We start from the raw sequence: 13,681 nt of genomic DNA, 5'->3' as shown, positions 1-13,681 counted from the left end.
GCTGATCATTTGTAATTGGTTTGTTAGCTGGCTGAGCCCGAGGCAGTGCACAGCTCTGGGCTGTGTCACAGGCAGCATTCCTGGAATGTCTGCATTCGGAGGTGGTGGCCTTTAAAATCAGTCCGAGGTACCAATACAAATAAGGATTTCACCTGACCCCAGGTTAAGAGCTTCAGGGTGCACCTGAGCGCATAGGAGCAGCCCTCTGTGTGCTTGGGGTAACAGTGGGACCGTGCTGGCTCACGGCCTCCTCCATTCCCTGTGATGTGTGGTGCTTTGATCAGGCCATGCCATTGCATCTCGTTTTTGCAGTGTAGAGTGGCACTGAGGAGCTGGGCATGAGATCCCTCTTAGGAGGCCTGTGCTGCTAACTCTTAGCTGCTGGAGGAGCATGGCATCAGGCTGCCGGCCTCAGCAGCTGAGCTCAGGTCTCCAGGTTTCTCTTTCGTTCCTTCCCTCTCTGTAACAGATGCTCAGATGGTCACGGACTATTCCAGCAGCGGTTCAGAGCCAACCTGAGTGAGGCCATGGAAGCACTGATGCTCTCATCTCCTCCCAGCTGCTGCTCAGAGCCCTGGAGAGCTGCACAGGGCTGCTGAGCCTCAGCACGCAGAAAGCCAGAGCTGCATGTGTGCCTTAGGGGGACAGGAGGAGCCCAGCAGCTCCCTGCTTCTGGGGGCTCCAGGGCAGCAAAGCCTCATGTTGCAGCTCGCAGCCCAGTGCATATCAGCAGCCCAGGCTGGAGGTAACCTGACCACTCCCCGGGAGAGGACAGTAGACAGAGACCTGCGGGAGCATCTGTATGAATTAGTTATGGCTAAATCCAGGTGAATGTGAAATAACAGTGCCCAGGGGAAGGAAGGGGGGTGAAACATACAAAACAGGAGAGCCTCCATCTTCTCCTTGAGGGTGCAGGCTGTTAATGGGGCTTGGGAATTGTATCCTAAGTCACCATTTGGTCATCCATGCACAGGAGGTGTGGTGGAAGAAACTGCAGTAGCTTATGTTCTGCTCAGCAAAAGCGAGTGGGCCTGATTTCAGGATAAGAAGACAACTTGTGTTGCCTAGAGCCAGAGAGATGAGCAAATATTGCAGGTGTGGGTGAGAGCAAGTGGCCAGAGGAAGAACACGCATTCTGCCCATGTGACAGCGCCTTGGCAGCAGCCACAGGGATTTCAGAAGTAGTGGCTCACTTAGGATTTGATTTAACGCCCACTGCAATGTGTGGGAGTCACTGCTGGAGCAGGAGCTGCTGCTTCAGCTTCTCAGGCACTAAATTGAAAGCATTTTTTAATTTTATTTATTTATTTTAGCCTGGGCTGTGTTTTCTTCTTGGGGGTGTTGTGCTGTGGCACTTGTGCCTGCGGAGCTAATTAAGGAAGGGAGGGGTGCTGAGGTTAATGCAAATGTACTCTGCAAAAGATGTACTCGGTGCTGGTGAGAGCTGCGTTGAATAAATAGAAGGATGTTCTCTCTGCATGGCAACCATCTGAATAAAATCTTAAAAATAAGTTCAGAGCAGCATTGCAAAGCTCATCTCCTGCACCCTGAGGGAGCCCACGGGTACATTACAGAGTCATCAGGCAGTGGGAACTGTGTAACCTCTGGGCTTAACAAAGTGCACTCAAGAAGCAGCTCATGGATTTCTCTGTTAAACAGCCAGAGGCATTAAAGGTTTTATGAAATTCTAAAATGCCACATGAGCTGAGTCATCTCACAGATACCTCCAGGGAGAGAAAACATGGGCTGAGCTGGTAGTCTTCTTCTGGAGAATAAAAGACACTTCTGAAGATGTGGGTGAGCAGCCAGGTGTCTGCAATGGGCCTTCATCCCATCGTGCAAGAACATCCCACGGCACCTGGAGAAGAATCCCCACGTGGAGCGATCCCTTATGGCATCCCCAGCCCCACAGCAGCTCCTGCACCGCGAGGTAAGTGCTGCCTGGTGTCAGGCATGAACTGGAGGTAGGGCTGAGCAGTTCCTCGAAGGAACTGCTGTAACTGCTGTGGTAGCTGCCCCAGGGACCAGGAGTGAGCAGCTGCCAGCACTGCAAGCAGCCCTCAGCTGTGGCTGGATCCTGGGCTGCACACACATCACCACTGCTCAGCCCTGGCAGCTCCTGAGGGCTTTCCTCAGCTGTGCCTCAGGCAGGGAAGGTGAGAAGGGAGGTGGGAAAAGGGAAGCATCGCTTTGGCTGCAGCTCTTCCCACTGGGGATGAAAAGCAGTCCCTGGCTGTGACATGCTGTTTTCCTGGTGGTACACAAATACAGAGACTGCAGTCAGTGACAAGTTGAGCTCAGCACGAGGGCAAGAGGTGCTTAATGGTTTGCCTTGTAGATTAGGGAAATAAATCTTGGAACCAGAATGAAAAATGAATGTTGCTCATTACGGTGCAGAGCTTTTATCTTTGTCCTCAGTGTCCCCTCCATGAACAAACAACGCATTGTCTGTGCCCATCCTGCATGCAGGCCAAGCCCGTGCCAGTGACCTCTTCACAAATTCACAGTGCCTCACGTTAGTACCAATCATTGGAAAGAGCAAGAATGGCCACGCTGCCATTTTGCTCAGACTGATGTGTAAATCAGAATGCATCCAAGGAATGTAGGGCACAGTGGAAGGGTCAGAGCAGAAGGAAAGCACGATGGCAGCTCGGTGGGGGACAGTCCCCTGGACTCTGCTCCCTGTGGTTTGTTTGGCAGTTCCTGCTGGGTCTGCAGTGACTGAGCTGCTCTTCTGTTGGACCTCAGTCTTGCGAGGGGACCTTGTAAGTTCTCCTTGGCAGGATGGGGCTGGCTTTGGGCACACCAGGTGACTCTATTCAAGACTCATGAGAACTGAGACAGCTCCCACTGCCTCCAGCTGAGAGCAGCTGCCATACCTCTGCCACACCATGAGCCCTTGCCTGACACAGAGCCAGAGCCTGGGGAAAAGAGGGGGGGTTGCTTCCACCCTTTGTTGCAATGGCAAAGGAGGCTGCCCACGGTTAAGCTTCACAGCTGCCATTCACTCATGCAAAAGTCCTACTGCCTTCAGCTGGACTTGGGCTTGAAACAGCAGGATGCAAGGAGGATCTCTTCAGCACCAGCCTTACTCTGCCATGAAAGTACTCCCATGATTTGGTGAGAAATCTGTACCACGTTCCCTCCCCTGTGTAAACAGCACCATACAAAACCAAGACTCAGAGAAGCTGAAGGACTGGTTTTACTGCAAAGCGAACGGACGTCTATATTTGTCAGACTCCAGCAGCACGTCCTCAGTACTTCCGAGGATCTGTTTGCACCTGAAGGCCCACAGCACTGGGTGCACTCATCACAGCCTGCCCAAACACCATCTCCGCCCCATCTGTCAGCGAGGAGCGAGCTGTGTCACAGCACAGAGGTGCTGGCAGCTCCCAGCCCCACGAGCTCTGTGTCACAACCACTGCAGGGCACACTGCAGTGCCAAGGCTTCAGTACTGCTCCAGCTACCTGCAGCACCTCCCAGCAAGGAGAGCTGCAGGGCTTCCTGGGTGGCACATGCTGCAGTGAAGTCAGTTCTCTCAGCTGTGACTTCTTGGTTTTGCTTTGAAGCATGCTCCCTGCTTGCCCTGTCACAGCCAAGCTGAGCAGGTGTAAGCAGAAAATGCTCCATCCTGTGCCTGCTGCAGGTTGCACTTACTGCAAAGAAATGCTAAACATTCAGTGGTGTGACATGAGGAGGTATATTCAGGTGTGCAGTCACAACCAGTGGACAAACTTCCAAAGCAGACCGAGTCAAACTGGAGTCAGTTGTCAGCTGCCACAGAGCACTGTCCCCATGCAGCCCCAGCAGTAACACAAATGCACACACGTGCCCCTGTGGTTTCAAAAGCTACGGCAAAAGAAGTGTTTAATGTCACTAGAAGATTAAGATGGAGTGACAGATATTTTCTTGCAGCCCCAAGGGCCCATGCTGCAGCACACATCAAGGCTTCAAATGGCCACACAGGTCAGAGGTCACACCAACAGACACAGAGCAAATAGGATCATTATTATTGTTTTTACCCCAACTCCAGTTGTCGAAGTCACAAGGTGCTCAATCATTAATATTCTCTTAACGAGTTAATTAGTCCAACACAGAAGCAGAGCAACAAGAAATGAATCCCTGTCTGTGAGAGCAGCACTGCACGTCGGGGTGGGGGCATGAAGGAGCAGCGTCACCTGGAGTGCAGTCCTACAGCAAACACTGAGCCAGCTGCAGATGCGGAGGAAGCACTTGGCTTAATTCAAGGCTGAAAGACACATTCCTGAAGTCGCTGGCTTGGAAAGAAAGGCAAGGCATGCAAACAAGTGCTGCAGGGAAACCAGAACACCTGACTGGGGCCGAGAGCAGAGCACACTCAGAGCTGCTGCCACCTCCATCACCTCTGAGCACACAGCTCTGCGGTTGTGTTGGGAGCACAGAAGTGGGCTGGCTCAGCAGGCAGCTGCTGCTCGCAGCTCTGCCTCTTCGTTTCAAGGCAGCTTCAAATGAGTCATTTAAAAAACGATCATCTCACTGCAAACCCAACTCCAAGCAGCACGCCAGCTGCAAGCAGCACTCACAGCTCTACAGAAGGAACAGTTATGTCTGTAATGCAGGAGTAAAGTGAGTTTTAGATCAGTAACTCACGCTGTTGAGATACACGCTGCATTCAGAGGCTGTGCACACCAGCTCAGAAACCCCACACGATCCGATCCCTACTTTTTCACTTCACCTTTTCCTTTTTTACAAATACATACCATCAGATATCAAAAATACGTTCATTCAGATGAAACAACTGAACTGCAGCCAAACGTTCACAGGACGGACACATGGTCAGTACCACCTGGTCAAAGTCCTTTGGGAAGGGAACACAATGAGAAACGCAATCCCAGCTTCCAACTGAGGTAGACACATCATGGAGACAGAGTAATAGGCATTGGGTTTTACTTTGGGGGGTTATTTTTTTCCTTTTTGCTTTTTCCCCTTGCCAAAGAAAATGCTTTAGGCAACGATTGAGACGTGTCAGTGTTTCTGATAGTAAGAAAGTCTGTGTTGAAAAAATTAAACGCACACTTTTAAAATAGAAATAATCCTCTTCTGTTACCAAAGCAAACGGAATCATCAGAGAAAACTATGCATCTTTCTCCTAACAATTTCAGCCTGCTGTAGAACAAGCCACGTTAAAGCAGCCAGCTACCAGCGTGCTGTGCACAGTGTAAAACATTGAATCAAGCAGCTCTTGAACGCACAACAAGAAGCTGTACCTGAAGCATTCAGCCTGTGTGCACACAGAGAGGTTGTTCCAACCTTCAGCTCTGAATATAACGTTTGTGGCCTTCACCCCTGTGCCGGTACCTCCTGGTACTGTGCCCCTGCTGGGGCACTCCCCCTCCTCAGGCTTCCAAGAGCTGGGCTTCATGCAGCGACCTGCGGAGCCAGACCCCATCACCCATTCAGTTCAACTTCCAAAACGAAAGACACGGGGAGAAGAAATCCAATTTGCTTCTGCAAGAGAAAACCGAGCTCCCCAGACATGCTAATGAACAGTTCTGACCCCGGGAGGGCAGAGCCTAATGGCCAAAGAACAGCTCAGACACCGGCCTGCGTCTCACAACAGCCTCCTCGCGCTCCTCCTCCTCCACCACCTCGGAGAGCGAGCAGTACGAAGGGAATCCTCCTCTGGTTTTCGGCTTCCTCCTGGGGCCCGTGGTGGCAGCCAGCAGCTTGTTCAAGGACGAAGGCTTCCTCAGACCTTTGGTGAGATCACAGAAAGCCATGTCATCGGATATGACCCCCAGGAAAGTGCTGGTGGAGCTCAGGATGGAAGCAGCGATCTTGGTGCTCTTCTTGATGGGCAGCGTGGGTCCGGCGGAGTGTTGGAGCGTGGGGTCCCCCAGTAAGCGCCGGACCGCCACGGGGGTCCCGTCCTTCAAGTACTGGTGCGGCTTCTTCCCGCTGTAGTCCCTCAGGTCGATCCTGGCGTGGTAGCTGCGGACCAGCACGGAGATGACGGCGTCCCGGCCGTGCATGGCGGCGAGGTGCAGCGCCGTGTAGCCGCCGTGCGACCTGGCGTCCACGTCGATGTGGGCCCCTTCCTTCTCCGCCACCTCAATGACGTTCCTCACCATGTCGGAGTTGCCGCTCTTGGCGGCCCAGTGCAGGGCGGTGAAGCCCGAGATGAAGTCCCTGCGGGTGGCCAGGCTGGCGTCGCCCAGCAGCAGCCCGTGGAGCTGCTGGGACCACTGCCCCTCGGCCGCCATCAGCAGCCAGCGGTGCTCAGCCTCCTCCAGCGGCACCTCCGCCGACTCCTCGCCGGCCCGGTGGTTCTTGGGGATCCGGGGCAAGCTGGGCGAGCGGCACCCGCCGTCCTCCTCGCCGGGTGAGGGCGACGCGGCGGTCGTTATTTCTTCGGGCGGCTCCGGGGACGAAGCAGCGCCGTGGGCAGCCCGGTCCGGCACGCAGCGCACCGGCAGCATGCAGGGCTTGGGGAGCGGCTCCCTCCGGGCACCGCCGCCCCCCGCGGGCAGCGGCACCCCGCCGCCTCCAGCCTGGAAGAGCCCGCGGAGCTCGGCCACGGCCCGAGGCGACGGCAGCTCCTCGGGGGGCGGCGGGGACGGCCGCTCCTCGGGCGGGGATCCGGCACCTCCATCCTCGCCGCGCTCCGGGGCCGGCCCGGCCCGCAGGTGCCTCCGCAGCACCACGAACTTGGTGCCCTGCCGCTCCTTCACCACGGCCACGGCGTTCACCGCCTGCTTGAAGCGCTCCCGCCGCTCCGCCCGCTCCGCCGCGTCCCCGCCGGCCTCCAGCAGCGGGCGGAAGGCGCCCAGCAGCTCGGCGTTGCTCACCCACCCGCCGCGCTCCCGCAGGAAGCCCAGCACGGCGGCGGGGCTGAGGGCGAGCTCCTCCATCCCGCAGCCACAGGTGGGGCCGCCCGAACCCCCCCTCCCCGAGGCGGAGCTGCCGGGACCCGCGGGCACCGCGCACCTGCGGCCGCTCCCGCGGACGTGACGGATCCGCTCCGCCGCCGCCGTCGAAGGGAGCGGAGCGGGGCGGCCGCGCCTCTCTCCTTCCTCCTCCCCGCGGGGCGGTGCCGCGCTGCGGGCGCTCCCTGGGCAGGTGCGGGGCGGGTGACGGTCGGGATCTCTCCGCCGCTCTCCTCTCCCCTTTTCCCCCCCCCTCCGCTATGCGGGCACGTCGGGGCGGGCTGCCGGGCTCCCGGAGCCGATTTTTGTTTGCTGGAGTATTGAACCGTAGAGTTCCTGGAGCCGTGTGGCTCCAGCGGGGAGAAGGAAGGAGCTTCGGCTGCTCGGGGAAGGGGTCTGTGCCCCCAACCCCCCCGTTGTGTGCCCCCGGGCCGTGATAGGACGTCACATCCCCGTGTGCTCCGCTGTTCGTTGCGTCCCGGCCTGGCTAACGGAGGAGTGGCACTCAGGTCTCGCACCAAACGCTCCATCGGCTGATCCCCCTTCCAGCTCTGGATAGCGGTGCTTTGGGCTCGGCGTTGCCTTTTGGTGCAGCTCCGGGCAGCGGTCCGGGCTCTGCTCCCCAAAGGATGTGCCTGAGCTGCAGCTCAGTGGGAGAGAAAGGGTGGGTGCACGGCTCTGCGCTCTGAAATCCATTCTGTAGTGTGTGCTCCTATGTGTATGCTGTGTGTTTATCTTCTGGCATCATAGTACCTACTACAACACGTGTATCCTGTAACTGGCGAAACCTATTTGTGTGCATCTGAGAGAGGAGAGGTGCTCTTTTTTCATGCAGAGAGCTGTCTGCCTGTGCTGCCATATCAATTACTTCTGCTGTAGCACTTCTCTTATTGTAATTATTGTTCTCAGCTCTACAGAAGAAAGAAGCCTCAGAGAAATGCCTTTCCCCAGGAGGAGGAGGACTGGGACCTGCTGCAGGGACCACGCTCACCTGCAAACTCGTTTTTTCCTTGGCTGAGTGTTGCAGTGGAGATCACTGAATTGATTCCTGAATGACTGAACAGTTTGTCTAGGAAAAAAGTGAGAGAGAGAACACAAAGCGAGCAGAGTCAGTGCAGCACAAAGGCAGATAAAAGTGGGTGTCTGCATGAGGATGGATGAGAAAAACAGAAAACAGGGTTTTGTTTTCACTGTCCTACAACTCGACTGAAGTGGAATATCAGCCTGTGCCCACATCCCCGTTTTGAAGGCAGCTCAAGGTGCAGCAGTCTCCACGCAGCACTCCTTCCTGCCCCTCCACTCCGGGTGGTGGTGGAAGGCGTTGCTCACTCCTTCCTTCCCTTGGCAGCCTTTCCCCTCCGCGCTCCATCTTTGTGCAGATCTCTGAAAAGCTATTTTATCTCGTGCTAACGAGCTGGCACCGAGCCAGCTCTTCAAAACCGTTTTGCTGCTTGAGCGTTCTCCCAGATAGCAGCGTGCAGCCTTCATGCTGCTCGCAGCCATTCCGCGTTTCTGCGGGCGTCACGCACCTCTTACTGCTGCCTTTAGACGTGGCTCTCACAGTAACCTCCCTCTCTGCTGAGGGAGCTGCTTGTGCGTGGTGTTTTCAGCATATTAGCAATGCTTTCCAGCTCTTGGTATCCCTGCAGGTCTGCCTTGCCCACTGTAGGGAGCTAATAACAAGCAAGCATCCAAAAATGAATTGCTATGCCTTGATTTCAATGTTCATTTCTCTTCCTTACTGGAATCCATGGCAGGCGTAAGAGAATCTCAGCAGTCCCTGATGTTGGCATTGTAAAACCTTCAGCTATGCACTGGGATTATTGTTCATACCTCAGAGGAGGGGAGAAACAGTTCAGAAGAACAGGGTATTTTTATAAAGCACTCCCTTAAATCACGAATGCTGGCTGAGAGGTGGCTCCCACTGCTGGAACTGACTCCAGTGCAGCAGGGCATGTCCTGGGGCCCACAGCCGTAAGAGGACCGCGCATCTCCAGCAGTGTTCCTGGGGGTGTTTGCACGAGGTGCTGCGTGCCCCCCCCCTGCACCCAGGTGTCCTCTGAGGGCCAGGGGTGCTGTCAGATCCCTCTGCTTCATCCCCAGCCAAGCTCCCACTGCTGGCTGTACCATCACATCCTGGGGGTCCCTGAGGAGGGCTGTTACTGACTGTTCCCCATGGCAGGAGCTGGCATTTCACATGGCCACAAAGTGGGAAGCACGTCCCCGGAAGGATGCTGAAGAGGAAAAGGATGTTGAGCAGTGCTCCTCATGCTGTGCTAAGTGAGAGCTGGCTGCTCTCCTCTAAGGGCTATGTTTCAGGGAGCTCTTTCCCCACGTGTTCTCCAGTGGCACATCCAACCACCTGTCCCCTTCGTTCTTTGTGAGCTGCGGGGTTGTGTGCTGTCACAGCCAGCGGCTTTCAGTTGGTCCTGGACTTTCTGCAATGGAGAACAAGCTGGGAAATATCCCATGTCAATTCCAGGGCGCAGCACTGCGTGTGTCCTCTTTGCCAATGTTTCCCTTCATCTTCTGATGCCTTTGCATTGCTCACCTTCCAGGCAGAGTGCTGTGCACAAGGGGAGCAGATCCCAGCGAGCTCCACCTGGTTTACTCAGTGCTGGGCGTACTCAGGTCACACCGTGCAGGCAGAAGTTTTGCTGTTTGAATGAGTGCTATTAATATAGATAACAAACGAGCCCAGAGCATTATGGGCGTTGCTTTTCCATCAGCAGGGATTTCCAGCCTTTAAAGCCACAAGAAGATCTGCTTCTTTTTTTTTGTGCCACCCAAAACCTATAAAGCAAATATTTAGTGTGAGGCTATTTACGGAGCTCCGTGGGCTGCTGTTAAGAGATTTCAAGCCACCTGTTACACGTCTTGATATTTCCTGGCTGGGACAGAAACAATCTACAGAGCCCCCCAGTTCATTTAATTTACTGCTACTTTTTTAAACACCAGTACTGCTGCTCCTGTGCCATAGGCCCTGAGAGCTGCCTTCCGATTTGAGCTGAGCAGCGTTGTCTTTCCTGCAAACGAATGTCACCAACTTTGAAACTATGGCATCGCAGTGTAATAAGTTGCATAGAGAGGCTGAGTGCTCTGCCACCCCCTAAGGTGAGGAAGGTAATGGCCTCGTGGCCAAAATTATTCACAGCACCTGTATGGGAGCTGTTGGATCACTCTGAACCACTGATAACCTGAGAGGAGCACTGAGTCAGCTGCAGGAGCACAGTGAAGGCAATGCACCTGTGTGACCGGAAGGGATGGAGTCTGGCTCCACCTCTCCCAGACCCCATTTAAGGGCTGACCACCACTGGGAAAGGAGTTCTTTCTGGAGATCCCTCCCTTTAGAGTTTTACCACTGTGAGCCTGGGACACGGGTGAGCATTTCATTTATTTTTGGTTGTTCCTTTCTGCTGTGATAATCTTTCTAGTTATACATCCTCACTACAATGCTACTTTGATCTGTTTGTTCTGTTAACTATGCATCTGTTTACACACCGCACAGACCCAGGAAGTAAACTGGGAGACAAAGACCCATGTCACAGCAAAAAAACGTCTGCTGGCCTTTCAGATCTCTTTCCCACCAGGAAGGGGAAGTGCTATGGGGGAAGCGAAGGAGGAAGGATTGGAGGTGTGCTGGGGCTGCTGTGGTTGGATGGGGCTCTGCTGTTTGCAGGAAGGTGAGGTTTGGGGTGCAGGCTGCTAACTGCATCTCCAGGGTAAATGACTTCCCCCGAAGTGAAGCAGAATGACAACGCTCACCCTTTTTCAGTTTCACTGTTGATATTTTGATGTGAAACAAAGAGCGTGCATTGTGAGGGGAAATAGCTCCTCCTTTGTTCCGTGAAGAAACGCAATAACCTTCAATGGGTAAACAAGTGAGCGAAAGTCTGGGAAGGGGTGGGGGCTGTTTGCAGATAAAAGGCTTTTTCTGACAAAAGAGCAAGGTTCAGCTGCAACTCCAGGATCTCAGCCATGATGCAGCTATCCACCTCTCGGAGTCTGTGCTTATGAAACACTGCTTGTTCCACGCGCGTGGTGGGACAGCCTGCCCCATCATCCCTTTTTTCAGGTGGTGCCCCTAAACTTGGTGGGCTTCTGTCTGAAGCAATGCAGACCTGCACTGTCGTTCTGGCGGCGTGATGCAAACCTGGCACGAGGTGCAGCGTGGGAGTGCTGCCCTTCAGAGCGAGGAAGCAGGAAAACTCGGAGTCTGTTTCCAGCCATCCCACCTGCGTTGCTGTGACCGCTTGGCAAGTGGACCACAGCTCCCAGCGACTCTACTTGCAGCTCAGGAAGATGGAGCTTCTGCAGGAAAGCCTTCTAGGTCCCACGTGTCAGTGCAACCAGCAGAAGCTGAATGAGGTTCTAGATGTTACGCTGCTAAAAATGAACTGAAACTGTTTGATTTCTAGCACTCCCCAGGAGGAAGTACTGCATGAAATAAACAGCTAGCAAGAAAAGGCTTCCTCTGGCCTGTGTTGCAGAATGTGAAGGGGTTTTGTTTGTCTGCGCCTCCTGGATCGGAGGACCGAGGCTTTTCTGCAGCCCTGACAGATGCAGCAGTCTGGGAAGCTGAGCTGCCACGGCTCGCTGCTGCAGCCGTGCTTCTCTCCCATTCCGTGGCCGAGGTCACGGTGTGAAGAAGAGCACCATCTGCTGATCTCCCCGCTGCCGGAGCTGTGCTGCTGCCGTGCCAACCTCGGGCACTGAGGGGCATCTCCTGTCCGCGGTGCTGGGGATGCGTGTGCTCGGTCCAGTCTGACCTATGTACGCGAAGGAGGCACAAATATTCCTCCAAACGTTAGGATCCCTGCAGGAGCATCCAGCTCCGCTGCAACAGAAATTAATTTCCTGAGTCATTAGGAACGATTTGCATAACAACAGATGTCTTAGCAGTCAAAAGAGCCTCCAAATCCAATTCTCTCCTCTGGAAAGTGTCCTTTTGTTCCTGAAGCTTTAGATTTACTATTATTATTTTGAATAGCGAGGTGTTTAGAAATGACAGAAGTGGGCCTCGATGCCGCGGATCTCTGCACCTGACCTGAGGCTCAGGGATAGCAGCAGCTGCTGGGGAATCAGCCGGTGTGAGTGCTGCATGGCTGGGGAGGAGGGCACTCAGTGAATGGCACTCAATGCACCTGGCATAATGGGATTTAAGCACGTGTCAAGTGAGAGCGTCATGCTGTCCTAAATCAGGACTGTGATGATTGCTTGTAATATAAAATAAAGAGTAGTTTTTAAACATCCATGCCTGTCTACCTTTGCTTCCTTGTAATGTACAGAGAAGGCTTAAAGACTACTTTGTGTCTCTACGTAGGCAGTCCTATTTGCATCTGAATACCCGAAATACCAGATTTTGGTGATTTTATTTCTTATGTATGCAGGGAGAACCCCAGAACCTTTGGGAACTGGGCAAAGAAACAAGATCACAAAGTGCCTGTCCTGGACCAGCATCTCCATTGCCAGGGCTGAGCGAGCAGGGCAGCGTTGCTATCCTTGGCAGCTGCACCACAAGGCAGCACAAACCAAGGGATGTGATTGTGACTGCAAGGTATATATATATATTTTGTGTCATTTTTGGAGTCCAGAGAAAATAAATGAATGGATGGTGGTCAGCAATGCTCTCTTTAGAGAAATGCAATGCTTCAGTGACCTATCTTCAGCACGGACCAGCAGAATTAATTCAGTTGTAGGTACTTCAGTCACAAAGGACAGAAGAGCTCTTCCAAACCGCACTAGCCTGATTGCATTTCAGAAAGCAGACCACTTGGATAACAGCTCCTCAGAAAATGCCTTGAAATTGCTTCAATGGCAAATACAACTGCTTCCTAAGCTGCAGTCCTCTGAGCACGGGCACCTGATGACCTCTGCCTCCTCCGTTTGTTAATCAATGCCTAATTTTCATGTCCTGTTTTATTCCTCCTGGGCAAACACGATTACCTTCTGGGATGAGCAGTGCTGCGTGGTTTAGGTGGTGCCCAGGAGATTTGGGGTGAGCTGGGAAGATGCTGGGGGGTAACACCTGATCTTGCATGCCTGCTGTAATACAGCAACCACATGCCCACTGGGACAGCATGGTCTCATTACTTTGTACTGTGGTGGGAGCAAGAGACCTTTGGAAAGATCTTGAATAGCTGGTAAGGGAGAAGGTGGAAGTTAATAAGGAGTGCAAGTCAGAGAGTATTATGATGAAGTGTTTAAGTTCTGCTTTAGTTTGGTTGCTTGAGGTTTGGTTGCCTTTGAATACTTCCGTCCTGCTTTAGAGCACTCTGGGGGCTGTGCTTTTGTGGATGATGAATATTAAGGAAATGAGATGCTGACTGTCTTCCCTTTGCCTCTTCTTACCAAAAGGTTGAAATGTGGCAAACCTTTTTAAAAGGCAAAGCAAGGTTGTTCATTACCTCTTAATAACCGGGGCAGTGCCTGGAGCTTTATAACTGCATCGTAATTAAGTGACAACTGTATTTGAGGTCTTTCTTTGTGCAGGATGCTGGAGCTCAAGCTGCCGTGGTGTAGGAGCACCTGAGTTGATAACAATGAGTCCTGCAGACAGAACCACCCCAGGTAAGCTCTGCTTTCTGTTCCCTGGGAGGTGGCTGCATGCCTTCACCCCCCTGCTTCTTCCTGTGCTGCAGAGCACGCCTTCCTCTTCCTCCCAGGGGTTTGCTCTGGCTGCTTGTTCCTCCCCTCTCCTGAGCAGCACCGGTTAGGGCTGAGATTGTCAAAGAATGCTTAGAAAAGAGATCTGAGTGTGTATTCAAAGGTACTG

At 53.6% G+C, this 13,681-nt stretch overlaps 1 protein-coding gene across 1 annotated transcript; it reads right to left on the bottom strand.

The window, feature by feature from the left end:
* Positions 1 to 4,948: 4,948 nt before the first annotated feature.
* Positions 4,949 to 6,909, bottom strand: SOWAHA (sosondowah ankyrin repeat domain family member A). Its single transcript, XM_065734914.1, has one exon. The coding sequence runs from the start codon at positions 6,889 to 6,891 to the stop codon at positions 5,554 to 5,556; it is 1,338 nt and encodes a 445-aa protein (XP_065590986.1). The 5' UTR covers positions 6,892 to 6,909; the 3' UTR covers positions 4,949 to 5,553.
* Positions 6,910 to 13,681: the final 6,772 nt, after the last annotated feature.

This window comes from Cyrtonyx montezumae, unplaced genomic scaffold (assembly GCF_038088225.1).
Source record: "Cyrtonyx montezumae isolate F1298 unplaced genomic scaffold, pur_monq_1.0 scaffold_18, whole genome shotgun sequence".
In the NCBI taxonomy this organism is placed as follows: Eukaryota; Metazoa; Chordata; class Aves; order Galliformes; family Odontophoridae; genus Cyrtonyx; species Cyrtonyx montezumae.
The sequence above is the reverse complement of the archived record's forward strand: the minus strand, read 5'-3'. Positions and strand labels throughout refer to the sequence as shown.

What these genes read in the sequence shown, in the direction of transcription:
- SOWAHA (XM_065734914.1), bottom strand. Translation starts at nt 6,891, where the DNA reads ATGGAGGAGCTCGCCCTCAGCCCCGCCGCCGTGCTGGGCTTCCTGCGG.